The sequence below is a fragment of the Daphnia pulicaria genome, chromosome 7 (assembly GCF_021234035.1).
Source record: "Daphnia pulicaria isolate SC F1-1A chromosome 7, SC_F0-13Bv2, whole genome shotgun sequence".
Classification (NCBI taxonomy): Eukaryota; Metazoa; Arthropoda; class Branchiopoda; order Diplostraca; family Daphniidae; genus Daphnia; species Daphnia pulicaria.
In genome coordinates this window covers 14,550,491-14,576,032 of record NC_060919.1, presented here as the reverse complement: position 1 = coordinate 14,576,032, position 25,542 = coordinate 14,550,491, and the positions used below count along the sequence as shown (strand labels likewise).

At 39.0% G+C, this 25,542-nt stretch overlaps 2 protein-coding genes across 2 annotated transcripts; one reads left to right on the top strand and one right to left on the bottom strand.

The window, feature by feature from the left end:
• LOC124350694 (NAD(P)H pyrophosphatase NUDT13, mitochondrial-like) lies at positions 1 to 1,744 on the top strand. Its single transcript, XM_046801502.1, has 5 exons — positions 1 to 577; positions 650 to 929; positions 992 to 1,132; positions 1,203 to 1,425; positions 1,504 to 1,744. Exons 1-4 carry the CDS (start codon positions 113 to 115, stop codon positions 1,403 to 1,405), a joined length of 1,089 nt encoding a protein of 362 aa, XP_046657458.1. The 5' UTR covers positions 1 to 112; the 3' UTR covers positions 1,406 to 1,425; positions 1,504 to 1,744.
• On the bottom strand, positions 1,439 to 13,099 carry LOC124348767 (pickpocket protein 28-like). The gene is made up of 14 exons (XM_046799041.1): positions 13,024 to 13,099; positions 5,629 to 5,840; positions 4,921 to 5,553; positions 4,070 to 4,169; positions 3,855 to 3,961; positions 3,567 to 3,732; positions 3,290 to 3,435; positions 3,027 to 3,159; positions 2,843 to 2,897; positions 2,277 to 2,492; positions 2,141 to 2,203; positions 1,918 to 2,071; positions 1,755 to 1,846; positions 1,439 to 1,635 (listed from the first exon to the last, which is right to left on the bottom strand). The coding sequence occupies exons 3-14, from the start codon at positions 5,349 to 5,351 to the stop codon at positions 1,439 to 1,441; spliced, it is 1,860 nt and encodes a 619-aa protein (XP_046654997.1). The 5' UTR covers positions 5,352 to 5,553; positions 5,629 to 5,840; positions 13,024 to 13,099.
• Between the last annotated feature and the right edge of the window lie 12,443 nt (positions 13,100 to 25,542).

Here is a 25,542-nt window from a genome sequence, read left to right as displayed (position 1 = left end):
ATGGTTGTTGACTTGTCCAAATCTTGATAACAAATAGTTCGTCTGCTGACCTTGACCAAATTCCGTTATTTATTTTTAACAAAATTGAAAATTCGCCGTGATCTTTGGCATCATGAACTCAAGAAATGTTTTTCGAGCGTTGAGTGTTGCCTTTCGTTTCAGTGGAACCAAACTAAATAGGCCACAGTGGAATTCAAGCCGAAATTGCCATTTAATCGGCAAAAATCCAACTGGCCAGACCAGTGGGCAGCAGCTGTCCTATGTCCAACGAATGAAAATGTTGCAAAACTTGCGTGAGAAAACAGGGATGACGGAGGAAGTAATAAAACATGGGAAATGCTTGGTATATTATAAAGGGGACCCATTATTGACAGAAGATTTCAACATCGCTTGGATGGATTTCGCGGATTTGGGTGTGGATCCAAAATTGTTTTTGGAGCATGCCCTTTTGCTTGGAATGACGGATGCAGGCCAGTTCCAGTTTGCCGTTCAAATTGTTGGCTTTGGCAAAGAATTGAAACAGGCAGTCCTCAAGAAATCTCAGGGAAATTTCACTGATTTCCGCCTTAGCCTTATGGTAAAACAGCATTAAATCAAAGTTTTTTTTTCTCCATTCTTCACTCGTAATACAATTTGGACAATTTTACAGATGATGCCTACCTCTGAAAGTGCTCTAGCTTCGAAAGCCAAAGCCATCTTCAACTGGCACAGAAGAAATACTCACTGTGCAAAATGTGGTGGCCCTTCAGCAAGAAATTCAACTGCATCCTGTCGAACCTGCAGCAAATGCGAGGAAGTTTGGTATCCATCTCTGTCACCTGTCGGGATTGTCCTGGTAGCTGACAGTTTGAAGACCAAGCTTCTGCTTGTCAGACAAGGACGCCATCCTAAAGGGATGTACTCTTGTATCGCCGGATATGTCGACTCAGGTAATCACATTGAAATCCTCCCCAATTCAGCCTTGAAACTAAACAAATATGTTGACATTCAGGAGAAACATTGGAGGAAGGTATTCGCAGAGAAGTAGCCGAAGAAGTCGGCCTCACTGTCCTCAGCGTCGATTACAAAGCGTCTCAGCATTGGTCCTTCCCGACAAGCAATTTAATGATCGGATGCCACGCAATAGTCAGCGGTACAGAGTATATTTTGATTTCAAGATAATTCCAGATTGACGTTGTTTTTTCTGTTAATTCTAAATTTAGGAAATGAAGTACTCGATGTGGATACTTCGGAGCTGGAGGACGCGCGTTGGTTTTCCGTCGACGAAGTGAGACGTTCTCTCATCTCCATCAAGGCCAATCCGCTGGAAACGATGACGTCCGCCCAGGAAGGAACAAATAATTTTTTCGTTCCACCCCGTGGCACCCTGGCCCATTCGTTGATTGATTCGTGGCTAAGCAGCTAAAAACATTGTCCAACTGACAGGTGTTGTAAATATTCACATATTGAGGCGTATGTGGCGCGCCAGACGTTTGTTAATATCAAATTCGATGTGATTAAAAGGATGAAATGGTGCCGGTGCTGGAATAGCGCGATTCCTACGTAGACAGGATCGCAAACCACAAAAGTAGAGGATCTCCATCAAGCTAAGGAGGCTGAAACCCACTCCAAGTCCCAGTAAACCTCCAACGGCGGCTGATTAAAAAGAAAACGAAATTTTTATTTTAAAAATCGCACAGATTAATTATTGACGCGTTTGAAATAGCGCTTATTATCCTTGTAAATACAGATTGAGTTTATGATATTAGACTTACAAACGAAATCCTGCCATTCGTAGCGAACGTCACGCCGGTACTGGATTCCGCTGCGGTCGCGGAAGAAGACGTGCAACAGGGCCACGTTGTTTCTACATCGGATAGAAACAAACAGGATTTTAATTTACATGTTTCAGGATTGCAGGATCGATTGGGGCTCAACTGTAGGTAAGTATCGTTGATTGGCGCCTTGGTGTTACGAGCCATTCGAGATGCGCGAAAGTCTCGATTGGGGAAATGACCGCGGGAAATGTCCGCCGTGTAGGAGGTCGTGTTACAATTCACCGGGCAATTGACATCCTTCTGATAGAAATCATCTGCAAAATAGATAGGAAGTTTTTAATAGGAGTAGGAATGTAATAAATGATTTTAATTTTTTAAATTACGGAAGGCTGACTGGACGCATGATTTCTTTTTGAAACGGCAGGTGGGTGTCGCTTCGTCGCCGACTACAAGGAAAGAAAAAGATGCGTCAGTTATTACCACAATTTCAGACTAAAAATAGTTAGTTAGGAAAATGACCCAGAAAGTAGAATGGGAGACAACCGCATTGACGTGTGATGGATCTGGCCATGCGTTCCATCAAGCAATTCGACTGGCTGTAGCGGGAAAAGTAATTCAGGTGATTCTCGTAACTGTAGCGGCAATTCCGAGCGGCCGGAGTCAAGAGCCGGACGTCATCCGTGCTGAAAATGGACGAAGCTGACACGCCGACAAACACCTCACTTCCGGGCGAAACTATAAGCGAAATCAACTTATCAATTTAGTCTTTAATGCACAATTGAACTTTTCCCAACAACAAAATAATATCGTGACATTCCAATATATAGGATAAAGTGAGAGAGCTCAGAGGTTTAATCCCGTGAATTTTTTGAATAATCCTATTTGACACCATATGGTCGAGCTTTCTATATTTTTAAATCCCTCGTGATCATTTCTTCCCTCTCGTGTTACAAGAGAAATGTTCACAATTGCAACGGCTTCATTTGCTCGCCGGGGTTGAAACATTCACGTGAAATACTATATCCCCACACGCCGGTTCTAATTGAAATCGTGCGTGTGTCACGAATGAATAAGACTTGTTTTACCTGCGAAGCCCTTGGTCGACGGATCAGGCTGGTCTTCCGGATGGTGGATTAACACCTGAATAATTTTGGGGTTGTTTTTAATTCGACGGTGATGAAAATCGGCAATTGATTCAAGTGTGAATAAAGAGATAATCTTTGAGGACCTTAATAATATTTCAACAAGCGGCTTGGCAAAGTGTGTCACCTTGAATCCGTGAAAGAAGGAAGAAGTCAGCGCGTAGTCGTCGATTTGGGCGTCGAGTAAAACAGTCAGACCCATTTGGACGCCTTCTCCGTGAGCCTTGACGGGCTGTTGGCCGGCTGGAACGGCTCTGTTCCTGTTCTCATAACATCATCCTCGTTCAATTTTAATTTGGCGGTTTTCTATTCTCTCCGGTCGAATTCATTCGAAAAATCGCTGGACCGAACAGGAGACAAGAAACTCATTTCTTTGAGTTTGTTTAGTACCTTTTCCTGTTGAGGTGGACCGTCTGGAGATTGTAGACGCAACAGAAGCCCTGATTGGACGGTACCAGCTGGAAAATATCGGAGCAATTGACCGGCTTGCTCTGCCATTCGCAATAGAGGAGCATCTGCGAGCACGGCTGGGCCACCTGTATATAAGTAAAAAAAAGGAAAAACGTGTAAATCTTTTGATCAAGTGTTTGGCCACACACACTTGGTTTTCAGAGCAAGAAGCTACAAATAAAAATGGTGTGTGTGTGCTAGCGCGAGCCGTTTTTACGTTACGCATGAAGAAGGTCAAGTTGGCCGACGTCAATTCACCCAGGTGGATGCTATCCTCCAATTGCGTGATGTAATCTTCGCCGCTATCGGGAACGCCTCCCCTCATCAGACCACCCAGCAGATCGAGTAAATTCTCTCGACTCATATTGGCCTCCCGGTAGATCCTGCTTTGAGATTGTTGTTGAACAATAAACACGTTTTAGATGATATTTTTTGGTTAAACGTTTCGGCCAATAGATGGCGTTGAAAATTCAAATTTCGGTTTTTTAAAAAAATAATAAAATACTTTGATTTGATCAATGCTAGGACGATGGCGTTGGAGACTTGATTGACGTTGCAGACGGAAACGGTTGGGAAATTGATCATGGAATTAGGGAAATCCGTCGACTCCACCTTCACCAGTTTGAAAAAAAAACGAAAAATAGAAATTCCAAAAGAAAAATCAATCGGTTAAACATTTGTCCAACTTTTTGTTTTTTTTTCCCCTATGTGTGTAAGTACCGAGATGATGACGGGCGAGGAAACCCATTTGGACCACATGCGCATAATGAAGAAGACAGCTGTGCAGAAGCAGGCCAGGAAGAGAGCAATCCAGAGGAACCTGCTCAAAAAGAAATAACAACAAGGAAAAATAGGAAAAAATTCATATAGAACCTCGTATGGAAACAATCAATCAATTATCATGGGGGGAGCCCATGGGTGGGTAAAAGAACATTTCCCGACGTTCTTCTTCTTCTCGGACCGGCAGGTGTGGCATCACGCTCCGCCGCCAGAACGCGGACTCTCCGTTCGTGTACAACTTCCTCATCTCTCTCACCATTTTTTTTTACTTGTGTATTCGAACGCGCTAAGGCCCCCCCCGACAGGTGTGTGATTAAAATAATGACGAGATGGGACGGACACGGACACATCACGCCGACAAAAGGGCTCGTGTGCGCTGCCTACAACAACAACAATAACAGAGCCGGCCAGAGAGAGTTTGCGCCGACCAGTCGTTCACCACCAACCACTTTTGGCAATCGACAATTGACCCGCATTTGAAATCAATGGCCCAGCGTCTAAAACACAAAAAAGTTACGTCGTCACGATCACGAGATGTTAATCACCGTTCTACGGCACCGATTAATGGCGCGCCACATAATAGTGTAACACGGGCATTTAGCGCGCGGAATTATTAGGTCGGAAATTGCAAAAAAAGTAAAAAACATCTGCGCTAATTTTACACGCCGATCTTCTCACGGCGTATGCAAATGAGTCGGGAAAACAGTTGCGGCGCTAAAAATAAATTTTCGATCAAACAAAAATTGTAATCATTCAAATTTTCGCGCGTGATTTTTTGGGGGTTTTAATACCTTTCGATCCAGGTGGCCTCTTTTTCGGCCGCGTATTTCAGGCCGTGCATGGACGTGGCGTGCATAAAATCGCGCAGGTGGGCGCCGGCAGTAGGGCGTCCTCCATACCTGAGCGTCTTCTTCTTATTATTCTGAATCTTTTTCTTCTTCTTTTCTTTTCTTATCCATTTGATGATTCCGACAGCGTTGCGTTGACGGACATTAACGTCCACCATTCCAGCACCGCCCGTCATCGACGGGACCCCGTTGGCTTTCACGCTGCAATTGCGACTGAGGATCATTCCGGGCATTCCGGCTCTCTTCCAAGGATCATCATCGCTGCTGTCTCCAGTAAAATCCTGGTGGTTGCAGGTTGTTGTTGCTGTTGTTGTTGTTCCGCCGTCGTGGATGAAAAACGGATTGATTCGACGCCCCGCCGATTCGTCCGTCATCCCTCACTGTCGTCACACACCAAACTCCACCAACACCTTCGAAAGCCGAGAAACCAACCAGACAATGCGGAAACAATCGGACGAATATTTTCTGGATGGATGGATGGATGGATGGTGCGGGCGTCGTCTTTTTATCACTTTGCGCAACAATTTTCTTTTTTGTTTTTTAATGATGTCGCAACTGCGCAATGGCCTTTTACATCTGAAATATTTAAAATAAAGTAGGGCAATTACCGCAGACACGCCATATGTTTTGTTTGCAATCAATAATAATTACCTCGTTAGTTTAAACGTACGTGTGAACGATGGTCCAATTCGTTGTTATTATTATTTGTCGCCATTAACAAAGAGGTTTGACACTATCGGAGTAGTGTCTCTCCCACACACCAGGCATATTTCTCCAGTCGGTAATTAAATATTTGGCAGGAAGAAACGAAGGGGGGCACACGTTGTGGGGCGTTGGTCAATAAATGGATACGAAACTGACGCCTAGAAAAAGAAATGTAAAATTTTAGTCGGACAAAAGAGACTCGATTTCTATTTGGTTCCCCCCACCACCACACCACACTACACCGCAGTATTATTTTGACAAGGAGGAAATCTTATCCACCTGCACCCCGCCTCCGTCAGGTTCCTATTTTTTTCAAGTTTTTTTGAGTGACCACCCTGAAATTATAGGCACACACACTTCCTGCGGGCCAGCAAAAGTCAACAATAGGCGCGCAAGGGCGTGTTCGATCCCCCTACATGGGGCACATACTATACACTGTGTGTGCACACACATCGTGTATTGTATTGTCGTTCAACGGGTTTTTATTCTTTGAAAAATTTCTGCCGGAACGTAAAATATTTTCTTTAAATATTCCGCGTAGTAAAATAAAAACCGGTAGAGCCTCGCCCAGAAATTTTTATTTTGTTCAAAAATTGAGTGGCGGGAATTTTAAAATAGTTTTTTAAAAAATAAAAAAAAAGGGAGTTTTGAGGTTTGAACTTGTTTGGTGTATTTTTAATGGAGATGAACTGCTATTTAAACGACCCACGACTTTAATACGAGGCTAAACGAGCGCATTTAATTAAAGACGGATATATAACGACCTCTTTAATTACATATCCTAAACATACCGAAAATACCGAGAGGGGGGGGGGGAGAGAGTTCACCTTGATTATTACGAGAACTATATATGTGGTGCTCGGATGATAAGGAGGGAGGTGTCGTGTGCGGTTGCGGTCTGCGGTTAAACCCCCCCAAAAAAACCCAAAACAAAAATAATTTAATAATAATTCCAATTTTATTCTTTTCGTCCTTGAAATATTTTTAATTTATTAAATTAAATAAAAAATAAGACAAGTAATCAGGAGATGCTAGCGGGAGCCATGACAAGTCTCACGCGCGCGCGACCCAACGTGAAATTCGTTATTTATCGACCAACCGAATTAATAATAATTCTAGATAGGGAAATGTCTAGCGGGGATGGATGTTATCTCGATATCGTTTCCAGATCACATCCTAGCTCAAGTCGAAAAAAAATCTGATTATAAATATAGAAAGAGGGGGAAGAAAATAGGGAATCATCATATTTCATGATGAGATGCGCACTCGTGCTGCTGGCGGTCCGAATAATATTCATCTCACGTCGAGCTCGCGCGTCACGGTCTAATATTTTGAAAACTCCTTGCGCAATATTTAAATCTTATACTAGAAAGAAGATGCTTTCAAACATATCACGGCGTGAGGCCGGCGCTGCTGAATCTTCTTCTTCCAACCCTTACACACACACACGTCCCCCGTGACGTTTATCCACAAAATATCCCAACAGAAAAACTTTTAAAAAAAGTTCTCGGATATTTGTCGATCGAACTTCAAAAAGATAAAAAAGAAGAACCCCATTCGGCTGCTATCGTCCTCTTGTTGAGAGGTTAGCTGCTGCTGCTGCTCCTTTGGCGTTTAATTTACAACTGGGTAGGAAAGGTTTGAACCTTAACTTTTGTGTAGAAGAAAGAAAAATACCCAGCAGAGAGATAGGGAAAACCAGAAGGGGGTTGAAAGAATAGAGAGAGGGGCTATTGCCGATGGATAAAAACGGAGAGAGAGAGATGGAGCAGAGACTTTTACAACAAAAGGTTGTAGTGTACATGTTAGCAGCCACTATAGATTGTATAGAAGCCTTTTTTTTCTTCTTCTTCCAACGGCTGTAAATCGCCCAGTCGTTAAAACAAAAAAGAAAAAGACGGCCAAACTATCATCGTGACCCGCTGTGGTAAGAAGTTTCCAGCATCAAAATAAAAGAGGGTTGTTGTTTTGTGTTTTTCTTCTTCTATGATAACGTTCATATATCCTTAAATCTCTTAAACAATTTCACTTTTTTTTCCTTCTAAATGGAATTAGAGATTAGAGGCCTCGAGGTCGATGCCTATATATAGTCTCTCTGCCACTTGAAATCAACGTGTAATAAACCTGATGCAGTTGCCATTTTCAAGAAAGAAGAAAACGGTGTGACATAATAAGAACTGGATAGAATGAACCGAAACAAATGCTCATTATCGCTACTACTACTACCACCATAGTAGTAGCTAGCCAAAAAAGCCTCAAAACTTTGTGTCTTTCAAGTGTTGATGATATTAGAGGTGTTTCGCTAGATGATTCAACAGCCTATAGCTATATAAGACAAGAGACAGGTGTGAGGCTAAAAAAAAAAAATAGAAAATTCTTTCAAAGTTTATTTCTTTTTTTCTTTTATTTTTCGCCTGGCCGCTTTTCAACGGACCATCTCTTTTCGGTATGAAATAAGAAAAAAAAAGGTAGCCCGCCGACTGAGAGAGAGACCCTGGCAGCCCCCGTGCTGGGCTACCATCTACACACATATCTACAAGAGACGGGGCCAGCAAGCAGCAGCAGCAGCAAGCAGCAGCTCGGCTCTCTACGACCATCGGACTTAATTAACAAAAATGCGGAGATGTAGAACGCTTATATCCCCCCTTGTGTCTATGTATAAATCATGATCGCATATATATATACTAAGTCTAGCTAAGCTTTAAAGGCATAAAAGAAAAATGGAATGTCCTGATGCAACTCGACGGGTGGGGACTTTTTTCCCCATTTTTCAAAAAGAGAAAAGAGAAAAGATTTTTAAAAAACAAAATTTTTTCCAAAAAATCAAAAAATTCGATTCGCTTTTGCTCCTCAGCGTTACAATCAATCAATCTCAATACCTTGTCTTGTAATATACTCGGAGATCATAAAACACAACACTTTTTTTCTCTTCTTTCAGTTACGAAATTGTTTTTTACTGAGCTCAGAGGATAATACGGGAGCTAATGGACATTGCGCCAGCATTGAATAATATTTTTTAAAAGACAAAAATTCACGAAAGAATATAATAAGAAAGGACCGTGTGTGTGTGTCCAAGGTGAAATATTTATCCAGCATCATTTAATCTAAATATGTATACAAGTACCTGGCCTCTATTGTTGTCCGTTTTTGGGACGATCCTATTCACGCATCTTTGAAAACAAAAGAGAAGCGACAAAAATTAATTTTGAAAATAATCTTTTTTGGTCGGAGTTGATTGAATTTTTTTTAAATAAAGAAGAAGAAAGACATGACCTGATGATGACGGGTCCATGAAATCAAACAAAAAGGCTCGAAAATGGTACACCAGTATATTCTCAACTTTTATTCGGCATCAGAGAAGAAAACGGTGAAATAGACTTTTCCTTAGACTACTCCGGCGCGTGCAAACTCATTTGAATAGCCAGTCACGCCACCTCTCTCCTCTACGCACCTGTACATCATACGGTTTCCCCGTTAGACTCTACACACACACATACAGGGTCTATATAGAGACAAATGCCCTGGACAAGTTTGAGTATAGATACTGTGTATATAGGGGGGGTTTATCATATTATGTTTGTTTTTCAATATCGCGTGATGTGATTGGGCTGAATATGTACACACGGTACGCACAGTGTGTCTCTTTTTTAATACATAGTCTGCTCACGTGTGTACCTCCATAAGAGAATAAACCCCAGAAGAATATAAAGAAAAATTGTTCGGGAATATTAGCCCCGCCGTCGGTCGACGCTACGGGATTTGTCGGCTGTTTTATCCCCCTCGACACGAGAGACCCCCCTCTTATAGATGATAACCTTATAGTATGATTCTATCTATATCGTCTACATATAAATATTTTCTTTTTTCTTCTACGCTTTCGTGTATAAATACCATTTCCATATTCATGTTGTTATTATTCCACGCGGCAATATTACGAGAAACAATTTTTGGTTATTTTGTTTCTTATCAGAAAATGATTTTGATTTTTTTTTTCTTTAATTTTTCTGGGTTTCTCCAAGACGCCGGAAGCCAAACGAACGATAAGACTTGTAACAACAGCTGTTGATGCCTTATAGTCCTTTTGGTAGGGGGGAAAAACAAATCTATAATCCGTATTCACGTAGTTCTCTCTTTCTAGCTTCAATGCATAGCTAATAATCGCCTTAAGTCTCCAATGACATGGGCCAGTAGCTCCGATACAAGTCTGGTGCCCCAGTATAAGATTCTATTGATGATCTGATTTCAATTCACCTCGTACATCTCAAATGTTTGAACGATAAATGTCACACGTTTGAAAATGACCCGCGAAATTTGAAATAGTGACAATCATCTTTTGAGAAAGAGCTTCATCACGCTGTAATTGATTGTAAAAACACAATCACATAACTACTACACAGTAGACCCGTCTGTACAGAAATTCCAGTCAAAATAATTTTTTTATTACAAGCCCTCGGAGGCAAAGTGAAAGGTGGCCAACGCCCCATTTTTGCATCGGGGGGTGTTCGTCTTGTAAAGAAAAAAATGTACTGTCCATTTATCTCCAAACACAACAATTTAATTTCTATATTTCTATTCGGGTCGATCTTCCCCCCCCCCCTTTCCTTTTTATTTCTGGCCGTATATGCAAATATTTAATAGCTCGGCCTTTGCGGCTCCTAGCAAGAACCCGCCTATTGTTGGGCACGGACATCTGGAGCGGACTGCTGAGAAAGTGATGTTGTATTTCATTCCACTTTACACATGACGTGCATGGAAGAAAAAGGGGGTCAGCAACGTCAAAAAGGGGGCCGACACGCACAAGATCGTACGAGTTATGTGTCGACACATTTCGCTCTCACTTGCACATGCTGCCGTATAGACACGCCCATCATCACGTCAATTGCGCTGCCCAGTCCCTATTGAATCTTGATTTTTTCTTTCCTACTCAACAAAAATTTTTTCAAAAATTGGCGCCATTCGAATTTTTGAAAAAAAAGAAAGTCCCTCGCCCTTGTCTATGCAAAGTATGTTACATAGCCTTCAGCTCCCGAAAAAAATAAAATTTGTTTTATCAACATCTGACGCCCATACTGATGGGGTCCCGGTCATCTTGTCAACACGAAATGGCGAGAAGAAAAAATAAAATATAATCCCGACTGGGATGGAGATTGTATTTTTCGATTGTGCGTTGTTAACGCACTCTGGTTTCTTTCCCCCTCAGCCCTGAATTATAACAGGATGACACGGCCGTTATTTTTTTTCATATGGATACAACCGTCATCATCATCTCCACACCTTTTTTTTAACATTGTGGGAAAATAATAAAAAATCCAAAAAGGTAAGCAACAACAAAAGAATAAGAACTTTCTGGGTTGAAGATTGTGTGCAACACTGAGTGGTGGCTGGCTGGCCATCGTGGCGGAACACACAAAAACAGGATGCCATTCAAAGGACAACCGGGTGACAAACCCTTCGCGATGAATTGAAAGAAGAAAAAACTTTCAAAAAGCAACAACAACAATTATTTTTTCAAAAAATAGACGCGACCCCCGTTTAAGGTGACGAAGCGTCAAACTTTTTTTTTTATTATTTCTCTAATTCCCAAATTTATTACAAGAAAAATCTAAGAAGATTAAAAAAATAAATATTTTTTTCGATGGGGTAAAAAATTTATTTTTCTAAAAAAAAGGTTGAAAAAGAATGAATAAGAAAGTGAAGCGTCACGGTCGGAATCTAGGGGAAAATAAAGCCCAGGACGATAGTTGGCAGCGTGACCATCTGATTATGTGATTTTACAACAACAGACAAAACGAAGAAAGAAAAACTTCTTCTTCTTCTTCTTCTTCTTTACTGAGCAAAAAGAAAAGGAAATGTTTGATTTTATTTTTCTTGTTCCGCGCCGAGCTTTTAGTTGAGATTATTCAACTTTATACATAGTAGTTGGTGTATAGACGTGCACCGTCACGGTCGGAAAAAATCATTCGGGGATTCTATTGAAATGATTCAATGGCCAACGACCAATTTGTCAAGTTGATTTTTATTTATTAACGCGGTTAATTTTACACCATCAACACAAATTTTTTTGATTAGCCCTGCGCATTCAGTCAATTTATCTAGTTTTTTTTTTTTCAATTCAATCAATTACTAGGTTAGAAAAATGTTTACCTTATTTTAAAAACAAGATGACGACGCATAAATCTATGGCCGAGATCGACCAGACGCCAAACAAAAATTCCGATCAAACTTTCATCGCCACAAGGACAAGAATAATTTCAAACATCATTGCGTCACTATTATCATTCATTTGTTTTTTGCATATGGCATATGTCGGAAAAAAATATGATCAAAACGGACACATGTCCATAAGAAGAAACCCCCCCGAAAAGGACATCAGACTCAAATAAATAGATGCAAATAAATATACCTGTCACACAAACAAGACAAAAAGGGCCCCCCGATTAATAAATACATATACAAGAAGCTGCGACCATTTACGTAATAATTCCCCTTTTCAAATAAGAAACTAAAAGTTTCAGAGCTAGAGCTAGAGAGAGAGTTTTGAGACTGTATAATAAAACATTTGATGGGCTGTGCCATTAGATGTAAAACTCTAGCACACTTTCACTGGCCAGAGTCCCGCGTGATTTAGTGTGAGACGGTATTAGACACGACAACATGAGGGGCTTGTGCGCCTTTTTCGTGTTTTTTTAAAAAACAGTCTGTCAACTATTTACAAGAACAATAACAAGTTGATCCGACCAGGGATTTTTGGGGAAATGATTTGTTTGATTTTTTAAAAGCTGCGCGGAATAAAAATGTTATAAAAGGACGACTTTTGGGTCTTTTGCCCATGTATAGATCGAGTCAACTATAAGCTGGGGTCCAGCCCGATTTCAACCAGTTTTTTGGTTGTGTATAGAGAAAAGACAAAGAATCCAATTATCTCACCACGAGAAAAGAGAGAAACAGAAAACAAAAATGGACGCCGGGCGCGTTCGTTTGAAAAATGAATCGACTCAATCACTCAAGCGTTCGTGACAGCCCGGACCAGCCGCCTATACGTGAGCAAAATGAAAGTCCCAGATCTACACATTCAAGGCAAACAACAAGAACACACACAACAAAAAAAAATCAAATAACGTATTTAAAAACTATTTGGTAGAAATGAATGACCGTTTCTAACTGGACACATTTCAGTTCATTAACAATCGACTCTGAAAATGTTTGGTATGCAGCACACACACCCAAATTCCTGGCATTTGGCATTCATTATAGTTTGACGTGTTCAATCTATACATCACTATAACCACATTGTCTGTGTCAAGCTTAAAGATATAAGAAATAATTTGCAATTAAACTTACCATTTATAGATGTGGGCACTAGTTCGTGACGAGACCATACAGGCATACACTGATTGCAGATTTGCAGACAGCAGACGAACAAATGAAATTATTATTTCGTCTGCAAAGCAATGTTGCAATTAATCAAATGTCTTTTGATTTTACCTGTGATTAAATTTATAGTAAACTAATATTGTAGTCACAAATCAAATACAAAATTAAATTTGCTTCAAATTTTCGAATGTAATCAATTTTGCTAAAATTTCAAATTTGATTTAAAAAACACTGGTCCATTAATAACTGTCGACGCAACTTAAAAAAAAAATAATTTGATATTAGCTAACCGGAACAGGTTTCCTCGTGTGTCGCAAACGACTTAGCTCTTCTATCCATCCATCCATCCAACCAGTATAGAAAAGCGAAAAACAGTTGAAAGAATAAGAATCTCTCATTCACTTGACAAAGAAAACTGGGAGGAATTTCCGTCAATGTCCACGTGCAATTTGCTCATCCAGGCGGGAACGGCAGGACTCGCTTATGCACAGCAGAGTAGACACAGCACGTCCCTCTGGAATGTTTTAGTCCCACATTGTTCAGAAGAAGAAAAAAGCGGGCGGATTTGAACGATACATCCGACGATGGATGGATGAACCCGGGTGATATAGTCCCAGTCTGAACATATATCCTTGAATGGATCCGGAGTAGAATATATATATCTGGCGGTTGGAATCTTCTTGTGAGAGTTAAAGACGCACGAGAGAATTGAATGGACAGTCTCTCAGCACAGCTCGTGTACGTTGGGTATAGAAATTTCCAAAAAATTTATCTTATTTTACGGCTGTTTTTATCTCCTTTTTCTTTAGATGGAAGAGAGAGGAGAGGAGAGCTTGTTTGTTTCGATTGTGGTGACCAACTCGATATAATCCGTCCTGATCCCTTGGCGGAAGAAGAGAATTTACGTGGAAAAAGAACCCACAGCTGCTTATAGATATTCTTTCTTCAAAGACGTTCAAAGGAAAAAAGAAAATCCGGAATGAGGATGTGCGGAGACAAATCTCTTTTCTCTTCCAACCAAAAAGGGAAAATTTTCTCTACCAACCGGCTATAATAAACTGGCGAAGAAAAGGTGTTGAAACAATTTCCATGATGAAACTAACACACACAGAAGATAAGAGAGGGGAAGACATTATTATCTGGTCATCCGGAAAAGACATCAAACTGAGTATACTGTGAGCTGTTGATGGATCCCAGAAGTATTAGAATCATCTTTTTGTAGATGAGCGAGCGGTTGACACTTTTTCAAAAGAATCATCTTCTTCTTCTTCTTCAGCAAATAGAAAATGTTGACGATGTCGCCTGTGCCGGAATTCAACAACGGCCCGGGTGCGCGGTGAATTATTTAAACAAACAAACACGGAAATGGAGAATTTCAAATGATTCAACGGTTGACGAGATCCACTTTTAAGCACAGCGGCGGTCAAAATCAAATAGAAAAACGATTGTGCACACACACGAACGAATTTATCATTTAACCTTTTTTGATGGGGGTGATGTGACGAGATGTGGCATTGATTGCACAGAAATGATTTCAATTACGCCTGGAAGAATATATATACATAAAAATGTTTGAATTTTATTTATTTTTTTTTCTGATTTTCTTTGATTCTTTGACACGCCTATCCGCACTCGTCATCGCCCATTTATTTTTCTATTTCGAAATTGTGCGCCGGGATATTTGTGTGTGTGTTGTTAGGGGGATATGCTAATGATATGCAAATCTTTATTACATCCCTTCTCTATAGTGCGTATAGAATAAAGAAATAACCGGTACATTATATTGACTCGCCTTTTTTATTTGGTAGTTGTGTGACTTGACACAATCGCGACCACCCCATCGTCCCCAATGAAAAATCCTCACCCAAATTGATTTTTTTTTTTTGTGTCTGGAAACAAAAAAATAAAATAACGACATTTTTTTCTTCATCAAATGACCAAAAAGGAGTTGAGGAAATCCGGCAGTGTCACTTGAAAAAGAAAAGTTTGTCGTGCTGACGACGGCCAACTATTTTTTTTCTTTCTCAGTATAATCCGACAGACATACAAAAACCGCATTAGATGGATATCTTTCTTATATAAATGTCGCCAGTATGGAACCAATTAAAAACCAGCAAAAAATGAATTCCAAGCATTTTTGGGGTGGTGGCGGCTCTGTAGAAATAATCCGCGGATTTTCCATTTTTTTCCCGCGCTTGAATTTTTCAAATTTTCCGAATTCACCAAAAACATTCGAGAAATTCCCAAATATTTTTAAATTTAATGAGGATATAAAGTTTAACCTTGAGGATTTAATAATAATACAAGGGGTTAAATAATATCGACGTTTACCCCACACACTGCAACAACAGTAGAAAACCTCATTTAAAAGTTAAGAAAAGCTATAAATAGCCAAATACGATTGGATAAATATCTTGAAAAGGTTATAAATTTTAAATTGAATCTTTGATCCGATCGAGAGTCACGCCACTCAATTCTAAACGAAATGCCATTGCACGTTCATTAGTGAAATCAATTCCACCCCTGTGGGCTCTCTTTTTAAATGTACATTTCTCCTATTATTTGAAAAATATAAAATCTTCTTTTATTTTTATTTTAGTTTTTTCACTTTTAATTGTTGTCGGATGAGACTCTTTTATATTTTTTGCTGCTGCTGCTGCTGTCGTCTACCTTGTAGTACATTAAGATGATGATAACCGTGATGGGGGGGCTATAGCCGCTCTTTGGCTGGGGCTGCTGCTGTTACATGTCGGTGCGGTGGGTTGTGTGTGTGCTGTGCGCGGACCAAGAGCAAAGATTAGAATCTCTCCGCCGTGATGGCGCGCTAGGGATTTCTCTCTACCATCTGAAATTTTTACCTTTTTACCTTTTAACCAAAAAGAGAAGAAAAAGAAAAAAACTTGTTTCCATTCGACCGCATAGCATTGAAGATGTCATCACCTGTAGAGAAGAAGAAGAAGAACCACATCGGCATCATTTCAAGTTTCTTTTTTTACATTTAAAATGTCGACCGGTTTCTTCTTTTATTCTTCTCTGTATGTGCTATTACCTTTTTTCCCTTTTTATTTTAAATAATCAACACCTGGCCATCTGATCCGCTCGTCACCTGAGAGAGTGCTGCTGGTACACACCCACCATCTCTTCCAGCACCAGCTGCTGGGCATCTCTTCCCACAGCAGTTGATGGCTGTCTGCCAACGCTGCTGCTGTTTTTTAAATTTTAATGAACCTCCTTCCAGCCTTTTTATTTCAAAAGTGCAAAGTGTCAAATCGATACACACAATGCACCGAATTTCTTTTCTATATCGATAATAGGGGCGAGGTTAGACGATTTTCAATTTTCTGACGACTTCATTTATTCCAATTTATTAGAACTTTTTTAGTTTCTTTTTCCTTTTAGACCAGAAAAGAAAATTCCAATGACGTGAAAGGGTCTGCCCCTACCGAAATTTATTGCGTCCAACGGTTGGAAGGTAAAGAAAGGTCCGCAGTCTTATCACCGTATCAGTCTGAAAAATAAAAACAACTGTTTCTTTTTATTTTATTTTCTCTTTTTTTGGGTAGATAGAATAGAAACAAACATGGGAAAGAGACTAGACAGTCTTGAATCTTTGATGATCTAACGAAATGAGCTAAAGAGGTACGGTAATTTATGGCTGCCGAGCGTCGGGGACATAAAAACGTCGTCAGTGTCCTTTTCTTGTTGTTCTTTTTGGCCTATCAGAAGCCGAGAGAGCTGCTGCCTGTTTATTTTTATCTGCTGCCATCACACAGTTCTCAAATAGTAGAGGATAGAAAGCGGAAAACATAGTATATCCGTTTGGTTGTTGTTGTGTGCTGGGGGCGCTTATATTCACCGACGATCCGCATCGAATCGATAAAAAAGTTGTCGGCCATTTCTATCATCCGAATTTGTCACAATTTTCAAACAGCGCGCGCTTTTTCTCTTTCTGAGACCGGGGCCTAAAAATAACGTCATAAATCACAACAAAGGCCCCAAAGCGCTCGGCTATAGTACAATCTAATGTGTGTAACCGCGCAGCGCTATAATAATAATATTCCTCAACTTCTTTTGTACATGGCCGCCGCCGGTGGATTTTATAATGACAATTCTTTTATTCCAACAAAATTTACACTTGACACAATTGATTCTAATTTTTCTTTTTCTGATTTGATCGATTGGCTTTTTAATTATTTAAAAAAAATTTGAATTTTTGGCGCCGAAATGATTTTGATGGGCATAAATGTTAAGTCGATTTGCATAGAGGTTTGAAAAAATGGTGGCAGGCGCTATTATAGATTTCCATTCGGTTTAGCGGGTCTTCTCTCCCACGCCCTAGTCGTGTACTACACCACCAGGATAAAAAGGAAAAATCAAAAATTGGCCACAAAGCTTAGTACTACACGCTGAATTATAATCGAACAAAGCAGGTGATATTGCTGAATATCCATTTGATATAGATTCGCGGTTTCCTTTTAATATTTTTTTTGAATTTGGCGGTGTATAGTACACAACATCAATTCGATCCGCTGGGTTCCCCCCCCCCCCACCGAAGAACCGGAATTTAAAAAATAGAAAGGGGTCATCCGGCCGTCCACTATATTTATATACAAATAGGCTAGTACACGGCTTGTTTGTATGTTTTCAAACAGGATTATTCATGGCCGTGTTTCTATCTGTGTGTCCACTCATGTATATAATACGGAACCCCCCCCTTTTTCTTCTTATTTCTTTCGTTCTAAATACATCAAAAGGGATAGACCACAAACAAGCCCCATTGATACATGTTGGGAGTGTATTGACTATATAGTAGACGGACTGGGCCGGCTTTCAAGGAGTGCCGATTTGGAACAAAAACGAAAAATTCTTTTTTTTCTTTTCTCAATGGCGGTGCGTAGAGATTATTATTAGGCAGTCGATGGTAGTCTCATCCAAACATGTACGAAAAATATGAAGAGAAAAGACAAATGTACATGGGAATATAAGAATAACAAGATTGAAAACATTTTTCGCGCTTGGAGAAAGATTTGAAAAATATAAAAGGGTTGAACATGTTTTTTGGAACCGGACAAACAAACAAGAGCTTAAATGTTTAAATACTTGTTTTGTCCAAACAACAATCAAAATAAACTTTTAGATATTAAATCGGTGATTTCTATTTTTTTTTTTAAATGTGTCCAGCTGTTGATGCCTGTGGGACTGGCTGGAATCCATAGCACAGTTGGTTGAATTTTCGAATTTGGCGGGCTATTGTTCTCCTGTGTGACCCACATCCATCCAGGGATAAAAATACAAATTCATATCATCTAAAAATAAAAATTTCAAAAAACAGCAGGTGTGTGTCTATATGTGTCTGCCATTAATAAATAAAAATTCGAAATTTCTAACTGAAAGCTGTTGGTCTAAATTTCATTTCGTGATCCACACGTTTCGTTCCGAACCCAAAAAACCAACCAATCTCGATCAAGTATAGATCATTTGAATAATGTAATTCAATTTACACCCCTATAGAGAGCCTAACAATTTCTATATATCCACTCACGAAAAAATTTAAAAAATCTAAAAAAATAGAATAAAAATGACTGATAAAAATCAATTGGTTAAAAAAGAAGAAGAAGAGCTCGTGCCGCTGGATATAACAGCAAGTGCCGCCGCCGCTATTCAAGAAAAACTCAAAAACTCTGCGCGCGGCTTCACATTTATTTTATTATTTACGACAAGAAAAAGAAGAAGAAGAAGGTGCGCACCGTTTTTTTTTCTTTATTCTTTTGTTTCGTTTGTCTATTTTTCAGTTATAGATGCGGAATAGAAGAAGAAGAAGCGTCCAGCAGCGAGGAGAACATTAGCGGCTAAATTTTTCATATGTGTGAGGGCATATAGAAAAAAGAAGAATAGTTGTGGAGATGTGTAATACACAAAAGAATAGAGAGACCATCACCGCGGGCATAACATTCCACGGCTGTATGAACGATGACCCCCACACACTACATACACTGTGTATAGATATAGCCTATACACTCGTCGTATCTAACTTTTAATTATGAAATAATCTAATCTATTCCGCATATTTCTCCTAAATAATTTGAGATGATTTTAATTTTTTTTTCTCTCCTTGTCGATCTGATTGAATCACGAATTTATATAGATGAAAAAGGAATTCGATCCATAATAAGAGTGATGACGGCTTCATTCACCAGCACTAGCTATCACGCTCGAAATTTTTATTTAGATTCCCGGAGCAGCTAGATCGTGCAGCTGTGATTTATGATTAGGTCTAGAGAGAGAAAATCATTGGGGATAAAAAAAGGTTATGCAATCCATTTATATCTATCTATCGGATAGACATGGCAGAATATACATATAGAAAAGAAGAGAGAGAGATTATATACGTTTTCAGTTTTTCACTTGGTATTTTTCGATTATCATTTCCCCTTCGATGATAATGAATTTTGCCTCTCTCTACGCCAAAGATAGAGAAAAAATAACGTTTCGCTTTTGTTTAAAACAGAAAAATATATAGGATGAATACTAAATTTATTTATAAGATATTCCAAGAAAGAAAAGAAAAGAAAAAGGGGTTCGGTTTTGTGTGGCTGCTGCTGAGATTGTGAGTTGGAGTTATATAGCTTGACGACGGGGAGTACGTACTACGTATAGACGTACAGTCTAAGAAGTCAGAAGAAAAAAAAGGCCACAAGGCTATATCTTTTTTCTTACTTTTTCTACTGGACTCCCGCAACGAAGAGGAGATATTCTTCTGCTCTTTGGGGTGTCCTGCTGATGCGGAGAGTTTGTGGCGCTGGGTCTCGGCCTAATATATTTCATCACGGCCTACACACACAACACAACACATATTCACGTCTATATAGGACTAGCTAGCTAGCTAGCTAGATGTGTGTATACCAATGAAATCACCACCCTTAAATATTTTTTTTACAAAACTGGCCCCTCTCACATCATTCCCTCCACAGATGAGAAATCCATAAAAATAATTTCTTTCTTTTTCTTGTGTCCATTTCTTTTTTTTTAGAAATTATAGGCGATGATGATGGGGGGAGAAGGGGGGGAAACACGGAATCACATAAAAATCCAGCTCGCGCAAGTTTTATTTTTTTTATTTTAACGTTTGTTATTACACACGCACACACGGGGAAAAGAGAAAAACAAGAAAAATTTCATCAGGTGGATATATATGTTTTTGAAAAAGACATGGCCAATGTCATTATTATATGACGTCATAAAAAAAAACATTTTTCGAAAAATTTTGCGTGAAATAAAATAAAAATGTTTGGAAACATTTCGGTTGACCCCCTTTTTTTCTCTCCCCCACACACATTTTTAAATCGAATAATGTTGGAATAATATATCTCCCTATTTGGTTATTTTGTTTAAGTTGTTTTTGTGTGTGTGTGTGTGTTGTTGTCAAAAGAATCTTTTCCCAGGTGAGCTAATGACTGCCGCTAATTATAGAGGTCAGTCAAAAGAGACTCTCGACTATATTCTCTCTCCGAGTTGTATGATAATAATATTGAAAGGGGCTGTTGCTGTGTGTACGGGCATATCAGACAGTTGGGTCCGCAGGGCGCGCGCCATGCAAATGAGCCTTGATATGCACGTCGGGAAAAAGAAACAACTGCAACAACAAAAAGGTATAAAACATTAGACAGGCCAGTGGGGGGAAAAATTGGGGGGAAAAAAATAAACATTTTTTTATTTTATTTTATTTTTTCAAGAAAATTTAGAATACATAAAATGTAAATTCATTTTTTTTTGGGGGGGGGAAGAAAAAAGGGGAGGAGTCAATCACTCAAATGAAACGATCGATTAATAAAACATTTGATTTTTGATTTTTGACATTTCCAGGTGAGTGGGGGAGGTGATGAAGAAGAGTGTGCGATCATTTCGATTGATTTCCTTTTTGTCAGGATATGAAACGACCTGATCCACCGACAGAAGAAGAAACACCTGCAAGAGGGGGGAGTCAAACGGTGGGCGTGAACCGTTCATCACCTGCCACGAAAAAAAAAAAATAAATCTTTTACATTTTCTTATTTTACCTTTTTTTATTTTTTGGAGAGAAAAAATAAATTCTGACATAAGAAATGTCCATTGGCGTACAACTGCAGTCTGCAAGAAAGAAAGATAGATATGTAAGCCAACGTGAGTTATATATATATATATATATTCACGCTGCCATAAAAGCTCATCCAAAAAATACAAATTTTTTACCAAGTTCCGGCTGTGGAGTAAAAAACAAAACCCAAAAAAATTCCGCCAACTTTCGTAAAACATTTCGGGAGAAATTATTATTCAAACAGATGACGAGACTTATGACGTCATAAACGGCCATCAAAAAAGCTCAAAGTAAATGTGCGGCCATTAAAATAAAAACATGAGCGAACAAGACAAATAAACCTGATGCTCTCCACCCCGAGCCAAATAAAACCCAACAACACAAATAGGCGTGGCTTACACAGCACTGCTGCTGCCTGTGGAATATCATCAGTGGGGGAAGAATATAAACCCACTTGTCACGAGTCGATATCTGAAAGCTCCTAATGTGCGCAATAATATTGTTTCCCCAACGCCCAGCGTGAAACTAAAATGGCGCCAATAAAAATTTGATCTGCAATGCAAAAATCAAACCACCAAAAAAATACGTATCAAATAATAAAAGAAAATTCTACATCATAGTAGACACGCCCTTTCGCCAAGTGAAACTATAGAGACTTTTTTGCACGAGCTATAATAATCCGAATTGAGTATATATTTATTTATTTTTTGTTTGATTTGTAATTTTATTCGCCTCAGGTGGATCGTGAGCTCATCGCTTTCGGGTGAAATTTCGAAAGGTACAAAATGATTCAAACAACAAGTTGCGAAATAGCAAAAACAAAAACAAAAAAAATGGAAATTGAATCGCAGATTTATTTGATCCGACCAAAGAGAAATTGAATTATCAAAAAAAAAAAATGTATCCATGTACAACCGAGAGGTGCGATTTATTATACAAATACACACACCAGCAAAAGGGAAAGTTCCAGATCGATTACTTACAATATTATATAACACATAGAAATCATATTTTTGTGTTGATGGGATAAAAAATCTAAAACAAAATGTATAGACGAGCGTGAGAAATATCAGCCGACTTTTCTCTTTTCGATAATCTTAATGGAAGAGAGTAGGAGGAGGGGATGTTGCGTGTCTCTACCACAAAATCGTGTCGAAGATCGTATTAGTTAAATGCATATAGAGAGATATAGATTAGACGCTGTAGTAATGTAGGGCGTTGTCTTTCTTGTGTGTATCGGTTGAGAGAGTGACTACCATTTTCGGTTGCGGGGTCTCATAACAACAACAACAACAACAACGACGGCGACAACTTTTTCCATCGGTCGGGAGCTACCGGAATTTCCTTTCAGTTCAAAATTGTTTCGACCGAAATCTGAAATAGCTCTCTATAGGGACGAAAGAGAGTGGCATGTCATTTGCATGTCGGTTGATGTTATATAAAAGAGAAATTTCTCCAACGTTGGTTGTTGGTTTTCCTCTCCTTGATGAGATTTTTCTCGCGTTAACACATCAAATGTACACAAGGAAATTCTTATTTTTTTGTTTTCTAAAAATTTGGATTTTTCCTGGTTGCGCTGCACTCTCTCTGACGTTGATCCCTAGACCCGATAAATATGGCACACACGTAATAGCTTTATACGTTGAGAGAGACTGATGCCAATCATGGCAAATGGAACGGAACCCCGGCCCAGCACATATACGGGCCCGGAGCCCAGATGATTGCTGTTGGGATTATCACATCCAGCATCACAGATAACTAAATTAGGTGAATGAATATATATACAGTTAGAAAAGAAAAGAAAAGATTGTTTATATATTTAGAACGGTGAGGCTGGAATGGGCTTGGCGAGGGCGGCAGCTCGTTAGCAACAAATTTATTTTTCTTTCATTTTTTCCTTTTTTCCTTCAACTTTTTTTTTTCCTGTGCCCGCCACTTTTTCCCTCCGGTAATTACACGGAACTTTACGGTACATTTAGCGCAAACAAATTTCGGTTAGTCAACTTGTATATCCAAATATTTGATTTTTTCCAGCACAAATCTAATATTTTTTCATCGAGTTATATAATGATTTATAGACCTTCACATCATAGTAGAGCAGAGCCCTGGTTGATTTTAATTAATTCTATAGGGCCCTTGGTTTTCTATCCTCTTGTAATAATTATTCAAAAAAGAAACAATCTGGTTTTATCAATTATCAAATTCTATAACCCCCCCCCCCTCCTGTTATATATATAAAGTTATCATTTCGCCCAGTGGATTTATTACTACGGGAGGCCCAGGCATATCTTCTAGATTTATAATTGCTTCTTTTCCACATGCACAGCCCTGAGACTGGAAAAATGTTTCAATCTCCTATGGTGTGTGGCTCATCTTATTCTGAACCATCAGTTGAGATTCCTGCACCTATAAAATATCTATCTCTCTATCCAAGCAGTTAACGGCCGTTATAATTTAGTGATGTATAATAATAATCATCATCGGAAAACGGGCCAAAAAAAAACCCAGGATGAGATCAGGTCGAATGGGCAGCATTCCAGTTGGACGTCATCATCAGTGTATATGTCCACACATGCTGCTCTCTTGTGCAATAACACACACATGAAATACTTTTTGATATGGAAGCCAGACCCTCATCTATTTCAATTATGCGTCCAATCTCCACCGAACTTTCCTTTCTGGATTCTTTCCAACTGATTTGCAATATAATGGCGTATGTGGAATTCCATTAGATATTATAACATCATCATTTCTTTTCGACTTTCTCAGAGTATTTTTATTTTTGTTTTTATCCCAAATTTTCTTTCAAACTATTTCGACAAAATCTGTTTGGGGCTGCGTGATTTTCCCACGTGAAATCAACTCTTTCTACATATAATGGACCGGTCCAGCATTCTATACATGTATAAACTATCGAAACTTATCGAAACCTTTTAGACCGAAAGAAAATGAAAAACGCCGTTACATTTTCAAATGTGGCGCCTTTTCTCCCCTCTTCTAGTGTAATTATATTTTTGTTGGAGGGTTTTTCTTATATACCTTCCAAATTGGGGGTGGTGTGAATGGTCGGCCTTTCTCTTCAGATTATATGGCACAAAATCATCATTTTGTGTACGTGTGTGTTGAGTTTAGCATTCTATTTTTCCGGGTATATACTATATAAGAGAGAAGAAGAAAGAAAATAACCCCAAAATATTCTCATGAATCGAAATGAAGATGGATATCTTTTTTTCTTCTTTCGGGCCCTTTAAGCTCTTTTAAACGTTCAAACAGCAAAGAGGCGTGGATATTATCTACACACACACGTATATATGCTGCGCTGACTGCTGCTCCTGGCTGTGCCAGCACTATTTTTCTATGTGCTGCATCACATATGTGTGTGTTGGCTGTGTGCTGGCTCCTGCCCGGTTGATTCTATTCCCCCTGATGCATTTAGAAGTTAAAAGAAGAAAAAAGAAACAAGACAAGGGACCCCCATCTCACTTTTTATTAGCATTTTTCCACTCACTGTTTCAGACTTGTAATATTTTTCCACCCATTTCACTTGTTTCCTTGGAAAAAATAAGTATATAAGAGAGAGAAAGAGAGAGGGGTTTAAGATATATTAGATTGTTTATTCATATTTTCCATTCAACAACTCTCACTGATTTTGAAAGTGGCGCGCTCCTGCTGCTGGTCCTCGTCATCAACTTAATTCTTTTGTGCTTCAGACGTATGCATTTATATATATACATAGATTCCTTTTTGATGGATTCCAAGAAAGTTGTTTGGATCCTGGAAGGTCTTATTGAGGTCGTCTAACAGTAATTATCTTTCTTGCAAATTTTTAACTTTTATTTAGAGGGAACTCTGTGCTGTAACTTGATGAGACGAACACGAACTATTTGATACTAAAAACAATCCATATCCGTTCGGCGGATGTCGAGCGCGGATGATAATTTATAAGCAGTTTGGATTTAGAAGGGAGGAGGGTTCGATTTATTTCTATCGATTTCTTTAGATTGATTAATTAAAAAATTAGTGTCGTCTGCTTACGTTTTGTAAGTTTCAAAAAAGAAACGAATTTTATTAAGATTAAAGAAAACCAAAGAAAATCAAACCATTTAGGAAGGAAATATTGCTGCACGAAGGATAGGACAACAAATGAAATTTCAGAAAAAATGTGATTGATGTCACATGAACTCTGGTGTCCACTCCATACTCTCCACTCCATGCTGTTTTGGCAGGTGAATAAAACCAAGCTTTTACAAATGGACTGATTATGGGATAGCTTAAATATTTGTGCAGGTCTGAGGCCTGATGTGCCAGCCATCATAACCACACAGTATACACAAGTTTTGTTTGTGCTGGTAGAAAGACCTGCAACAATCTCAATCTCATCGCTTGGTTAATGATTTTTCGTTACTTTCATT

Coding starts and splice junctions, on each gene's coding strand:
- LOC124350694 (XM_046801502.1), top strand. CDS start 113: ATGAACTCAAGAAATGTTTTTCGAGCGTTGAGTGTTGCCTTTCGTTTC. Junction 930..991: donor CGCCGGATATGTCGACTCAG/GTAATCACATTG, acceptor GTTGACATTCAG/GAGAAACATTGGAGGAAGGT. Junction 1,133..1,202: donor ATGCCACGCAATAGTCAGCG/GTACAGAGTATA, acceptor TTCTAAATTTAG/GAAATGAAGTACTCGATGTG.
- LOC124348767 (XM_046799041.1), bottom strand. CDS start 5,351: ATGACGGACGAATCGGCGGGGCGTCGAATCAATCCGTTTTTCATCCAC. Junction 4,170..4,920: donor GAGGCCACCTGGATCGAAAG/GTATTAAAACCC, acceptor CTTTTTGAGCAG/GTTCCTCTGGATTGCTCTCT. Junction 2,204..2,276: donor TCTCCCATTCTACTTTCTGG/GTCATTTTCCTA, acceptor CTTTCCTTGTAG/TCGGCGACGAAGCGACACCC.